At 36.8% G+C, this 14,484-nt stretch overlaps 1 protein-coding gene across 8 annotated transcripts in view; it reads left to right on the forward strand.

The window, feature by feature from the left end:
• The window catches only part of LOC133848855 (homeotic protein female sterile), a 29,580-nt gene extending 15,411 nt beyond the window's left edge, over positions 1-14,169 (forward strand). For all 8 annotated transcript variants that reach the window (XM_062284556.1, XM_062284554.1, XM_062284558.1 and 5 more), the window contains exons 9-13: positions 6,285-6,343; positions 7,325-7,469; positions 8,464-10,996; positions 11,150-11,315; positions 11,380-14,169. In XM_062284556.1, coding sequence (XP_062140540.1) covers positions 6,285-6,343; positions 7,325-7,469; positions 8,464-10,996; positions 11,150-11,315; positions 11,380-11,445 — 2,969 coding nt within the window. In that variant the 3' untranslated portion in view covers positions 11,446-14,169. The remainder of the gene's footprint in view (positions 1-6,284; positions 6,344-7,324; positions 7,470-8,463; positions 10,997-11,149; positions 11,316-11,379) is intronic.
• Positions 14,170-14,484: the final 315 nt, after the last annotated feature.

Consider the following 14,484-nt stretch of genomic DNA (forward strand, 5'->3'; position numbering starts at 1 on the left):
AATATACACACAAATACAGACATACACACACATACACACACAAACATACGCTCACACAACAACTGGAAATATGATATATTATTGAGATATATATGTATATGTATATATATATTTCTCTATACATATATAAATACTATTTAGGTCTAGTTATACGTATATATATACTTTATTATATATGTATATGCATATAGATATTATATTTAAGCATTTTCTAGGTATTAAACGAATTGTATTTTTAATGAAAAACAAAACAAAAACAAATGAAAAACTTGTTTATATATACATGTAGATGCATATATATATTTACATACATATATCTATATACATTCATATATGTATGTATCCATATATTATGTATGCAACTTTACTACAATATGTACGATATACATTCAAATATATACCAATATATGTATTTGGATGTCTGCGTACATATTTGTATGTCTGCAACAACAACAACAACAACACAGTTATAACAAAAAAGTTAACCAACTTTAACAACAAAGAACAAGAACAACAACATCAACTAACAAGTTTTACGTACTATCTTAAAGAATAGAAAAAGAAGAAAATTCATGAAAAATGAAATAGAAGCTTACGAATCGGAAGCTCTAATAACTTTTAAGTCTTTTGAAAAAAAAAAAAAAAACAAAAACGAAAAAAAAAACCATTATTATTACCAATATTATTATATGATTATTATGAGAATATGCTGAAAAAAATCGTGAAGCAATTGTGTATTGGGGGCAGCCAATCTGAAAAAGCAAGTAATGAACCACAACCACTCTACCAACCAACCAACCAACCAACCAACCAACCAATCAATCAATCAATCAATCAGTCAATCAAGCAACCAACTAAGTAATCAATCAATCTAAGCAAAACAAACCAAATAAGGTATTTATACTATAAAAAAAAGGAATTTAAAAAACAAAAAAATTACATAAAATATCGAGCAACTTAAGAGAGAACCACACAGAGACTATAGAATGCATGAATGATCATTCATCATATGAATATATACAAAATATATACGAATATATACAGATTATATATCTATATATATTTGTATATGTGTGCATATATGACAGACCAAGCGTCTTACCATTCATCCAGTAGTGCATAGAGTTCTGCGAACAACTACACACAACTACAACACACGCACACCACCCGCAATCATATAATCAATCATTTAATAGATCAAACTCGAATCATCGTCTATCTATATATCTATCTATTCTATTTGTTGTGCAATTTTTTGAAAGTTCCCCCTAAATGTGTATGCATTGTATGCTCCTGTTATCAGACAGATTAAGAATATGCTTTGCTCTTCTCAGTCAACAGTCAACCATCAATCATACTTCAATCAAACCTACTCAGAATAATACTAATGTGGCATTAATTTATTTATTCACGCGTTTACCTTCATCTACTATCATTTGTGCTGAGTATTATCCGTTAGACGTCATACCATATCAACATATGTTTATATTTTATAATTTCCAAACATTTATTTATTTGTTATTGTTGTGCGTGATCATTCAACTACTCAATATAATAATATAATATTTTGCATTAGAACACTGTTTCTTTTTCTATCTTTTACCAACCAAATATTTTACATCACAATAATTTATGCAAGTCCGTTTCGTATTTGTCGCCTTCTAATTCGATTTTTCCCATTCACTGGGTTCGTTCGTAGCGGTCAGCTTTCGACACACATACACACACACACACACACCCACCCACCCACAGATGCATAGCCACAAATCGAACACATTTCGTAGCATACTTTTTTGGGCATACACATTTCACCCGTATTCGAAATACTCTCCATGCTCATCGCATTTGCATTCCATTCGCATACGGACAGAAGAAGAATGGTAGGGAGATATTGAAGTGAAAGCAGCATATATATTGTACATATATTCAAAAATATATATATTCTATATACTATATATTTCATGATTAGGATATATGATGTATATCTCATAACTTTTAAAAGTAAACAACCCCAAAATAAATAATAGAAATTAACTAAATCAAAAAAAAAAAAACACCAATGAAATGCAACAAATCACACTCAATTCCAAATGTGCATTAAAATAAATAGAAATAAATGATGAAACAAGCAATACGACCATATAAGAAAACCAAACAAAAAAGCAAAAAAACAAAAAAAAGTAAATAATTGAAATTGAATTTGATATTTAAAAAATACACTTGCAGACAATGTGTAAAAATAAGAAAGTATGATTATGAAAACACTCACAAAAAAAAAAAAAAAACTAAAAACCACAAAAGCAACATCCAACAACCAGAAAATATTACAAAAATAGCGAATACGTAAATTACTATTTAATGAATTGTAAGAACAACAACAAAAATGACGACGGTAACAGCATCGTAAATATTTCAATGAAACAGCAGGATGGGATGGTAACGAGGGAATGGGGGAGTGAGAGGGATGGTGTTATCAAGAAGTAGCAAGCGAAAGAGTTAACATTTAGAAATTCATTTTGAACACAAAACACATACACGCCCACCCATCACACAAGATTCAAAGTCGAGTATGGGTTCTCAAACGTGCTATTGTTTGTTTTTGTTTGTTACACACAACAATTATAACCAAAACCACTGTGAGCTTATTTTTGTTGAAATTATTAACACAAAAACTGCGCCCTGCGCACTGCTTCCTTCTGTTGCTGCTTTGCTTTTGACGTGGACTGCTTGTAAGCAGTGTATCAGTATCCGAGGAGGGAATATTGCAAAATGAAACGGAACGGAATGAAATGTGTCTTGTTATTTTTTTTGCCTTTTTCACTGATGTCATCTCGTTTTTTTTTTTATGATTTATTCGTAATTAATTTTCTTTTTTAGTGAACTGTTGTTCAAATTTTGATCAAACACTTCCAAAACCAAAAAAAAACAACAAAGTGAAATAGACCTGATGAAGACTTCCAATGTCGTTTAGTGAACTAGCGCGAAAAACGTAATACACAAAACACACACACACATACACCGCTTACACACACATAACAAGAAGAAGAAGAACAAGTAACTGTTACTATGTGTAGAGATTAATGGAAACTAGGAGATCAAGATCGTTAGGCAGTTCAAAAGTGGCTTATAGGGATGCAATTATCAACTTATGTCTATGTATCTATGTATATATAAAACAATAATATTTATAAAACTACAACAAGAACAAGCGATGAACAACTACAACAACATGAAAAGAAACAACACCAACTACAACTACGTCATTTACGTAACGAGATGTGTCAACTCTTCTTATGCGGAACCACAACACCAAACTAAAAAAAAAAAAAAACAACGAAAAGAAAAAGCAATTAAAAAAAAAAAAGAAAAAAATAATTGAAAATAATTGACAGACCCTTACATACAGACTGCAACAAATTGAAAACAAAAGCAAATATTGTCAGACACACATACATACATAGGGAGAGAAGAAACTAAAACAGAGAGAGAGAGAGAAAGAGAGAGGAGAGTTCTAGACCACACATGCATTGAGTTTGTTTTTTGGCTCTTTGCATGCCCACATCTATCACATCTATGTACATATATGTATATGTGTACGATCAGAGAGAAAGAAGGAGAGAGGGAGAGGTATATGAAAACGAATAATTAAATGTATTTCGAAAGCATTTTATTATTTAATTTTCGGCTGTCGGCTTTCCCCTTTACACATTGTTTGCACGTTTTTTCAAAAAAAAAAAGATAAAATAAACTAAATAAAAAAATGAAAACTAAGAAAAAAAATTGAAAAATGGAAAAGAAAAATATAGAAATGATTAAAAAGTAAACAAACAAATTGCATTAAATAAATTTAAATATATAAAATTTTTTAATATTAAATTAAATAAACAGCAAAAAGAAAAGAAACGAAAACGAAAACAAAACAACAGCAACAATAATAATATAAATACAAATACAAATAAAAACAGCAACAACAAACACCATGTTTCAACATTAATTTTAAACACAACAAAACAGCAATAAAAACAAAAACAAGAAACAAAAGAAAAATCAACGTTAAACAAAATAAAGAAAACGAAAAATTGCAAACTCTTTTTTGGAGCGTGTGCTTTGTATTTAGCTGATAGAAGACACAAACACATTCACACACACATCCACACATATAAAAATACACACACACATACACACTTACACGCATATTTATAACAACAACAGTCTTATGCTCTTAAGTGTTTTTCTATTTGTTTTTTGATTTTTGTTAAATCTTTTTTTTTTTTGTAATTCTATTTGCTTTTGCTGTTTGTTATTTATTTTGATGAAAGGCAAAAAAAAAAAGAAAAGAAAAAAAAACAAAATGAACGAAAAAATGCGCAAACAATTTAATTTTGAATTGATTTTATTCGCATCGCTGTATGCCAGAGAGCAAGAGAGCCAAGAGCCCAGAAAAGTCTTAACACCCTATTAGTTCCCTGCCAATAATTGTTTTCTATTTACCCCACCCCCTCCCTCCACTATTTAAGTCACTTTTGTTTAAAACTAGTTGAAAAGAAGACTTAACATCAACAACAACAACAACAACAAAACAGCAACAAAACATGATTATATTTAAAAAAAAACTGAAAGAGAGTAAGAGGAAAACCAAAACAACAACTTACACATACATGTAAACACGCTCAAAGTCTTGTAAAAAAAAAAAACTTAAAAACAAGTTATTAAAAAAAAAAAAATAAACGCATTTTTGGTTTCATCAAAAAAGATAAAGACGGTTTACAACTGGAGCAGCTTTTGTAATGCTCCTCAAAACACAGACACACACACTCACACAGACGACACACACACACATACTTATGAGAATGGATACAAAGCCAAATTATAAAAATAAATATAAAATAAAATAAAATCGAGTAAAATACAAATAGTAAAAATCTTAGCTAAAGGCGACGCAAGGCATGAAAATTATTAGACGAAGTTGAAGAGAAAGAAGAAGAAGAGGGCAGGAAACTTACTAAGCAAAACGCACAAATGCAAATACAGCAGACACACACACACACAGACACAGACACATACAGACAGGCAGACAGACACACACACACAGATATACTTAGCGTAAAATGATGATAAGAAAGCATTACACCAACATATACAGACACAGACACTCACACACACACACACGCATCAAACTTATATCTAAAAATATTTATAGTAAAAATAATATTTAATATTAAACGGCAGCTGCTAAGAAACAAAAAAAAAACAAAACAAATAAGTTAATGAATGAGAAAAAACAAGAAAAATGCTGCGCAACAACAACAAAGGCAATGCATTCAACAACAACAACAACCACAAAGAAACGTTTATTAAAAAGAAACAAAAAAAATCCAAAAACAACTGCGTGTTTCTTCATTCCAAATTATTTTGTTTCTGCTATTTTTTTTGGTGTAGCTTTTTTGCTTTTACAGAAGAAACTCTTGAAAAAATACTGAAAAATATAAACTACATATAAAGAAAAAGAACCCCATAAAAAAAACAACATGAAAAAAGATCACAACGAATATTATATATATATATCAATTACAACAATTATTATATTATATGTTACTGAGATGTATTTTGGAAAACGAAAGGTTGGTTGGTCACCTCCCCCTAGCTCCCTCGCTCGAATTCCCCACCAAAAAAGGGAATTTTGTTGCGCCATTTTTCTTACATTTCCAGCTAGAGAGGGAAATTAAGGGAAATAGGGAGGGTAAGAATGGGAGAAAAAGAAAGAGTGTGTGAGAGAGAGAGAGAGAGAGAGAGAGAGAGAGAGAGAGAGAGAGAGAGAGAGAGAGAGAGGAGAAAGAGTGAGTAACGGTAATCACACATTCGCAACTACCGCTGTCCGCCCGTACCACAATTGCTTCACATTGGTTTCAGCGATCCACAATTGTCATAAGAGGTATTTCTTGAACCAAGAACACGTTCTTAACTTCTTTTTCTTTATATTCTACCATAAGTGCACCCATCCATCCATCCATCCATCCATCCATCAATTCATCCAACTTTCTGGGAAATCAATTATTTGAAAAATTAACTAACCCATTTCAATTACAATCATCCATTCGTTTCGTCAATTATTATTAATCCATACCCACCCCACATTATTTTCTCTTTTTCATTTTGCACCTCTTAACATTTTTAAAATTTTTCAATGTTTCTCTTGATTTTTGCTTAACACCTCTATAAATATGTATATGTTGTATTTTGCACATCATTTACTTATTGCTTATTGTAATTTCATAAAATTTCAGGCGAGGATATTGAACGGCCACCGCGCAAGAAAAAATCACGTGATTCAAATGGAAGCAATGTAAGTAGCTCTAAACTAATAACAAATTTCGAAATTCCCTTCAAAACAAAATACAAAAGCACTATAAACAATGCAAACAACACTACAATAATACTCTTCTCTACAAGAGGGGGAACACTGATCGATCATAGAGTAAAGAATCCTTCTGATTTTTCGATCCTTCACTTTTTAAGTCATAAGGGTCTATTAAATATTCTTTACAAGAGGGGAAACACTTGTCAATCATAGAGTAAAATAGTTTGAATTTTTTTTTTTTTTTTGCAAAACTTGAAAAATCAACTTAAGATTTGTAGACCCTTTTAAAGTGATAAGGGTCTATTAAATGTGTCAATATCAAAGTGTTTGTGATGTCTACATCACGATGTACATATATTCTAATTGAGTCTGTTTGCCTGTCCGTATTAATACCTTGAGATACCGCTATCTAACCCGACTTTAAATAAATCTACCCAATTCTATAAAAATAATAACTAACGAGGTAGTTTTGAAAATATTTGATGATAATTGAATAAACGCGTCAATTAAGTCGATAAAGTCATATTTTATGTCGATATTATTGAATGAAATTTAATATCGATACGACCAGATGTCCAATAGAAGCAAAACCGTCTATTTAAGTCAAATTTTGAATGTAATTTTCTTTATATTTTTGTATCTTTAACGAAAATAATGTAATTTTAAAACAATGTTAAAGAATGCTTCAATATAGGGATATATAATAGAATTCTAAATCGAAATGAAGAAGTTTTGAAGAAAACTTTGATTTTGATTTTAATAGTAGGTTGTTGTCTATCTGCAGAATGTTACGAATACGAATAAAACATTCATCTAACCAAAACTGTGCGCGTCCCCCCCTCTGTCTGTATTATTAATATCATTTTTTTTGCTCCTATTAATTTAAATTTAATTTCAAATTTGTCTCGCCTCATGTGTGTTTCTGTGTGTATTATCCCATCGACTGGTTACTGGCAACACTCACAGGTAAATAATAATCCCAGCTTGGTCAGCAATTTGCTCAGTCTGTCCGTTACTGGCGGCAACTCGAGAATGGAACTGGATCGTGTGGAACAGATGATGTCGGCCGTGCACAGTCGAGTGTCGGCCAATACGCCCACATCACAAATGAGTGAGTACAACAAGCGAAATGGCATGCCGACGATTGAATACTCTAGCAGAAACGATAAGGCTTAATTGTACATACACAACTCGCAAAGCAGCATTTAGGATGTTTAAATTTAAAAACAATAAGAAGAAGGCATTTTCTTGTGAAGATAAATACAATTGATTAAAATGATATAAATATTGCAACCATGTTGCAATAAAATTGCATAGAAATAGGCAAAGAATTAGTTAATCTGTTTCTTTAAATAATTTTATTTGTTTAATAGACGAATGTTTCAATGGAGTGGCCATGAAATTGTTGTTTTTAACAATTCTGTGCCAAATTTAGGAACACAAAGGATTCTGAAAACGGTCACACTAAAATGGGTGCATCTTGCAAAATATCATGTATTTAGTTGATCTGAGAACAGGGCTTTAGATCCAAAGTCTCAACACAGTAGTTATGAGTACATATTGATTATAAAAATTATATTTATAATTATAAAAGACTAGCTATTTTTGAATTAATAATAAATGCAACTAAAATACTGCCTCAAGTTTCACGAAAATTAAACTTTGAATAAAAGTGTTTGAACCACACTTCCGTTGCCCAAAAGCAACCTATTATTAATTAGATAGCTAAGGAATATTCTGTTTCATTTTAAGTTATTTTCGTAATGCTAGGAAATGCCGTAGCGCAGTTTTCAAAGCTGCTTTCCGTAGGTTATTTAGGATATATACAAAAAAAGAATTCGTAAGCAATAAAATGTTTAATTTGAATCTGTTGATGTTAGAAATGTCTAGCTAGTTAGTTACACAATCGAAAGTGTAAATGACTATCAGCAACTCTTTGCATAAAAGTCCCAGACAAAAGCTGAGTTTAGTACGAGTGTTCTCTGATAGAGTATATATAAATCGGATGCGATCATCTCAGATTGTGACTAACTCTGTATATCACTTTGTGTTTCTCTTTCCTCTCCAATCTTCCATTAAATGTGTCGCGTGTGTAACTTGTTTAGACTTACTGGACAATGTGAATCCAATGGCTGCGGCAGCCATGCTGAATAACAACAACAAGACAGCGCCGGCTGGCAGCTATGGCAGTGGCAACATGTTGCATGCCCAGCAGCAACAACAGCAGCAACAGCAGCAGCAGGTGCATCATAAGAATGGCCACGCAACTGGAGCTGCTGGCGTTAACAAGCTGCTTGCTGGCGGTGGCAAGGCGTTGGCCAGTGGTGCAGGAGCAGCGGCGGCAGCTGCAGCTGCAGCTGGAGGTTTGCCTCCGCATGCATATGGGGGCTCAGCAGCAGCAGCTGCAGCGGCAGCGTCGTCGGGAAGCATTGGTGGCATACGGATTGCCAGCAATCTGCACAAGCAGCCCGAGATGAGTGACCATCATGCGGCGTTAAGCGCCGCCTTGGCTTCAACCGGTGCCACCGCCAACAATAACAACAGCACCAACACAAACAATAACAATAACAGCAACAGTAACAATAACAACAGCAACAGCAACACTGGCACTCACAGCAACACAACAGCAGCTGGAGCAGCAGCAGCGGGAACACTTGGCACCGGCGATGCATTGTCAAGCGATTCGCTGGCCGCGGGCCTCAAACAAATACCGCAATTCGATGATCCTGTGGAGGAGTCGCTCGCCTCCATGGAGAGCAGCGCCTTCTCCACGGGCAAATCTTCGCTGGAGGATAACTTTTTAATGTCCCACCATTCGCATTTAATGCATCAGCAGCAACAGCAACAGACGGGTAACCAGCAACAACAGCAACAGTTTGGCCTGCAACAGCAACAGCAGCCGCATCAACAACAGCAGCAACAGCAACAACAGCAGCAGCAACACATTGATTATATGACAGAGTTGCTGACGAAGGGAGCTGAGAATATGGCTGGAATGAATGGTAATCATCTGCTGAACAATACCATCTTTAATCTGGATATTGCGACAGCCACAGCTTATCAAAAGCAGCAGCAACATGGCCAGCAGCATGGCCATCAGTCACAGCAGCAGCAGCAACAGCAGCAACAGGCGCACAACAATGGCTACAATGTGCCAGACTTTAGTGGTATGCCAGGCTTTGATAATCTCACAATGTCAGCGACACTGCTCGATCAGCTCATGATGAGCAATGTGACGAGCAACAAGCACAAGGATAACGATCACCAGCAACAGCAGCAGCAGCAACAACAGCAGCAACAGCAGCAGCAGTTGCAGCATCAACAGCATCTGCAACAGCAGCAGCAGCACTTGCAGCAACAACAACAGCATCACCAGCTGCAGCAACAGCAGCAGCAACAGTTGGCGCAGCAACAGCAACAGTTGGTGCAGCAGCTACAGGGCAGTCAAGCGGCCAACAAAATGCTAATCATACCCAAACCCATCGAATCCATGATGCCCAGTCCGCCCGACAAGCAGCAGTTGCAACAACAACATCAGCAACAACAGCAGCAGCAGCAACAGCATCAGAAGGTGTTGCCGCCACAGCAATCACCCTCCGATCTAAAGATGCATGCGGCTGGCAACGCTGGCTTTGCGCAAGGCTTTAAGATGGCTGCCGAGCCGAATCTGAAGAACGCCAGCTCATGGTCGTCGCTGGCATCGGCGAGTTCGCCGCAGAATACGGCGACAACGTCGAGCAAGGCGAAACCGGCAATGGACTCATTCCAACAGTTCCGAAACAAGGCGAAAGAACGCGATCGCCTCAAGTTGCTGGAGGCGGCCGAGAAGGAGAAGAAGCATCAAAAGGAGGCAGCCGAAAAGGAGCAGCAACGCAAGCATCACAAGTCCTCCTCCTCATCGTCATCATCATCGTCCTCGGCAGCGGCCACAGCAGCCGCAGCGGCAGCAGCAGCTGCAGCAGCCGCAGTTACCACACAATCGGCCGCAGTGGCCGCAGCAGCGGCAGCGGCTGCCACAGCGGGCAGCGGTGTTGCCTCCAGTCACAACAGCAACAATGCTGGCGGCAGCGGCGTTGGCAATGCCTCGTCACAGTCGACGGCACAGCAGCAGAGCAGCAGCGGTGATCGGGAGCGCGGTGGCGGCGGCGGCAGCAGCGCAACGGATGCGTCGCGCATTGGCAGCGGCAGCGGTGGCAACAACAGCAGCAACTCCATCAACAGCAACGGACCCGGCAGTGCGGGCAGCGGCAGCGGCGGCACTCTGGGTGGCGCCAACAGCGGCGGCAGCCTCAGCAGCAGCGCCCTCATCAATGTCAGCAGCAACAGCAACAGCGGCGTCGGCAGCGGCGCTGCCAGCAGCAACAGCAACAGCAGCCTGGGCGGCGGCGGTGGCGGTGGCAGTGGCCTCATCACCGGCTCCAATAGCCAAGGTGGCAATAGCGGTGGCGGTGGCAGCGGCATTGGCCTTGGGGCTGCCACAATGGGCGGCACGGCTCCCGGCAACGGGCATCAGGCGACCAGCAATGCCCAGGCGCAACATGCAGCCGCCGTCGCAGCAGTTGCCGCTGCACAGGCCACAGCTGCCGCAACAGCAGCGGCGCTTGCTGCTTCGCCGCTGGGCACCATGGAAAGCGGACGGTAAGAAAAACGACGATCATCATCATCTCATCAGAAACACGTTTGTTGTAATTGTTAAGCAACAATCTGACCAAGCGTCTTTCTAATCTGTTGTACGACTATATCAATTATATATAACTTTATAATGTAACTTTTTGTATTTGGTGTCATCAGGAAAAGCGTGCATGATTCACAACCGCAAATATCGCGGCTGGAGGACATCAAAGCATCGCCTGGTCAGGGACAGAATTCACCGGCACAGCAATCGCCGCAGGATCGCGCGGCTGCTAAGCGTGCGGAGCAGCGTAAAGCCGAGCAGGAGCGTCGTCGACGCGAGGCGGTAAATAATACACAACAATATGCTATCAACTGAGCTCGTATTCATTCTCCAAAATTCCTTTCAGCTGGCTGGCCAAATTGACATGAATATGCAGAGTGATCTAATGGCCGCCTTCGAGGAGACGCTGTAGGCAACGGCCGTGACGGCTGTGTCGTCCTCTACCAACAACAACAACAACAACAATAGCAACAGCAACAACACCAACAACAACTACAATCATAACAGCAGCAACAACAGCAAATCCAAATCGAACAGCGGCAGCGGCAGCTCAGTCGCCAAATCACATTCGTCGAATTCGCATAAGCGTCGATCGCATGGAAAAGAACATCATCAGCATCATCGCAAAGGAAAGTGACAGCAAGAATCAACAACTTATGAGTAAGAATATGAGTATCAAGAAGGACAACAGCCTGATTAAAAGGCAGAGCTGGCACTTCAACAACAACAGCAGCAACAACAACAGCAACCACAACTACAACAACAACAACTGCAACAACAACTACAACAGCGACAACAGCAATACATATTTACACATTGGACGCGCAAATACATCAACGTGGATAACGATAACGACAACGACAACGACAACAACAGTTGTTAGGCATAAGCAACGGTCTAAGCGTAATTATACGTTACACGTTACGCGATACATACATAGATATTTAAATACGTACTACAATTAGCGAGTATAAACACTAGCAACAACATCAACAACAACAAAAACAACAACAAAACAAACATCATGTATGTTTCGCATTGTATTATGCGTGTCCATAAATAGAAAAACGCGCGCACACGACATCATGAGGAAACACATAAAGCAAACAGTAGACACAACAAATAGCAACAAAATGTAACACAATCAGAGCAATAAATATGAAGATGAAGTAGACGACGACGATTTCGTGTCTTCAGCAGAGAAACAGAAAGAGAAAGCGAAAGAAAAAGAGCAAGTGGCGGAAAACAAATCCTAACAAAGAAGGCATATTTCCTTTGGTTACACTAAACAAAAAAAAAAAAACAAACAAAAATAAAACAAAAAAAGGAAAAAACCAAGTAGTTTTTTTTTTATACATTATTATTAATATACATTTATAATCTATTAATATATATAAATTGTAATATTGATTATTGATTTGTAGGCGTTTAAGTTCTAATATTATGATATAGAACAACCAATACGATTAATATATATTTTTTTTTTTAGAATTGTTACCTAATTTAATGTTATAAGTGCATATATACAAACAACATCAACAGTAACAACAACAAATAATAAGAGAAGTCCAATTTTTAAACCTAATTTAATTGATTGTATAGTTTTTGGACACCAGTGATGCCAATTTGACCCTTTTCCGGACAGATTCATCTCGTCTTCAAATATTTTAGTCTGGGAATAATATCAAACATCGCCTACATGAAAATCTGTAACCCTTTTCTTTAGAATTAGATAATTTATCAATTGTATGTTATGAAACAATTTTTTGACAAACTATTCTTCGAAAAAACAGCTTGGCATCTCGCATCTCGATCTCGATCTTGAAACGATCAACTGCCAGATTTTATAAGCTGTCGATGTGTTGAGATGAATCGAGCCTATTACAAATTGTCGCATATATTGCACAATAGATCAAATACGTGGGCAACACATGTCGACAAAATCCGTGCAAAGCGCATCGTGTTCAGCATAGTGAAATCTTGACAAAAAAGCTGCGTTAGCTATGTTTAAAGTTCAGCCAGTTGATCACTCAAAACACAAGTTTGATTAATAATATATATTTATTCATTGGCTGTGCATTTTAATGGCGATCAAATGACGATAAAAATCAATAATTGTTTGTCCTCTTTTTCATTCCTTTTATTTTATGGAAAATATTGGCATCACTGTTTGACACACACACGGGGGGAAAATTGGCCACGCAAGCGATAGAAATAAATGTACATCATATTGTGACAGCATTAGACGACAACAACAACAAATTTGTAATTTATCAATTGTAATTAATAAGCAACACACATTCACACACACACTGATACATAGACAAAAACACAATAAAGAGAAGACAAAAAAAAATGTAGTTCTTAAGTAGTATTGAAAATTGTTTATTGAAACAAAGTCAAATAATTCATACATCTCTTACATCATTTATCTTGAGCGTATGTGCGTGTGCAAGTGTGTGTGTCTGTGTGTGTGTGTGAGTGTTATACAAATAAAACTAGAATAAAAGAACAGAATGCAAAAAAAAAAACAAAACAAAACAAAACACAACAGAAACTTCATCACATCCAACAACTGGAAGACGCAAAACAACAGAGAGCCGTTCATAAATTATTTGTTTAGCCAAATCGCGTTTCTTTCATTTTAATTTCAACTCCTCTTAGCAATCGTTATATAATCGATGCATGCAATATGTAAATAGTACTCCCCACTCTTGTTTTTTATTTCTGGTTATTCGAAGTTATTTGTTACATCTGCATAAATCAACAAAGAGAACATACATACATACGTATAGCTTTTATAGCCTACTAGCTGCCATAGAATATGATGCTCAAAGTCATAGAGACATTTCCCTTAGATAACGATAACGATAACGATACATCTCGAATTCGAATCGTCAACTGGGGTTTTGTGTAGGGTGGGGAGGGGGTAAAGAATGAAATAGTTATTTTTCTACATTTTGCAACTTTTGAAATTAGGATCAATAAATAGTATCGTAGTAGCTTGGCGTTGAGGACATTTCTCTTATACCGTGTCTCTTATACTGCATAGCTGCACAGAAATGTGCAAAAATGTGAATGTGAATGTGAATGTACTTCCATTATGCTCTTCAGTTGAAGCGAATAAAAAACAAAACATGTACATAATACTACTATATGACTATGACTATGAATAGCAATAGCAATAGCAGAGACCATAACCAGACCAATATCAATAGCAATTCAAACACCAATACCATTTTATCTCTTACATATGTATACATATATACTGTTTGCTATACATCCATATATACATATTGTATACATACAATACATATATACAAAAATATATATTTAGTTAATGTAACCAGTGTGTGGCTTAGTGGCGCGCTCAGCAAATGAAACAAAAACACAAAAGTAATAATAAACAAACGAAGACGAAGACGACGAAGAAGAAGAACAAGAAGCGCAG

This window comes from Drosophila sulfurigaster, chromosome X (assembly GCF_023558435.1).
Source record: "Drosophila sulfurigaster albostrigata strain 15112-1811.04 chromosome X, ASM2355843v2, whole genome shotgun sequence".
NCBI lineage: Eukaryota > Metazoa > Arthropoda > Insecta > Diptera > Drosophilidae > Drosophila > Drosophila sulfurigaster.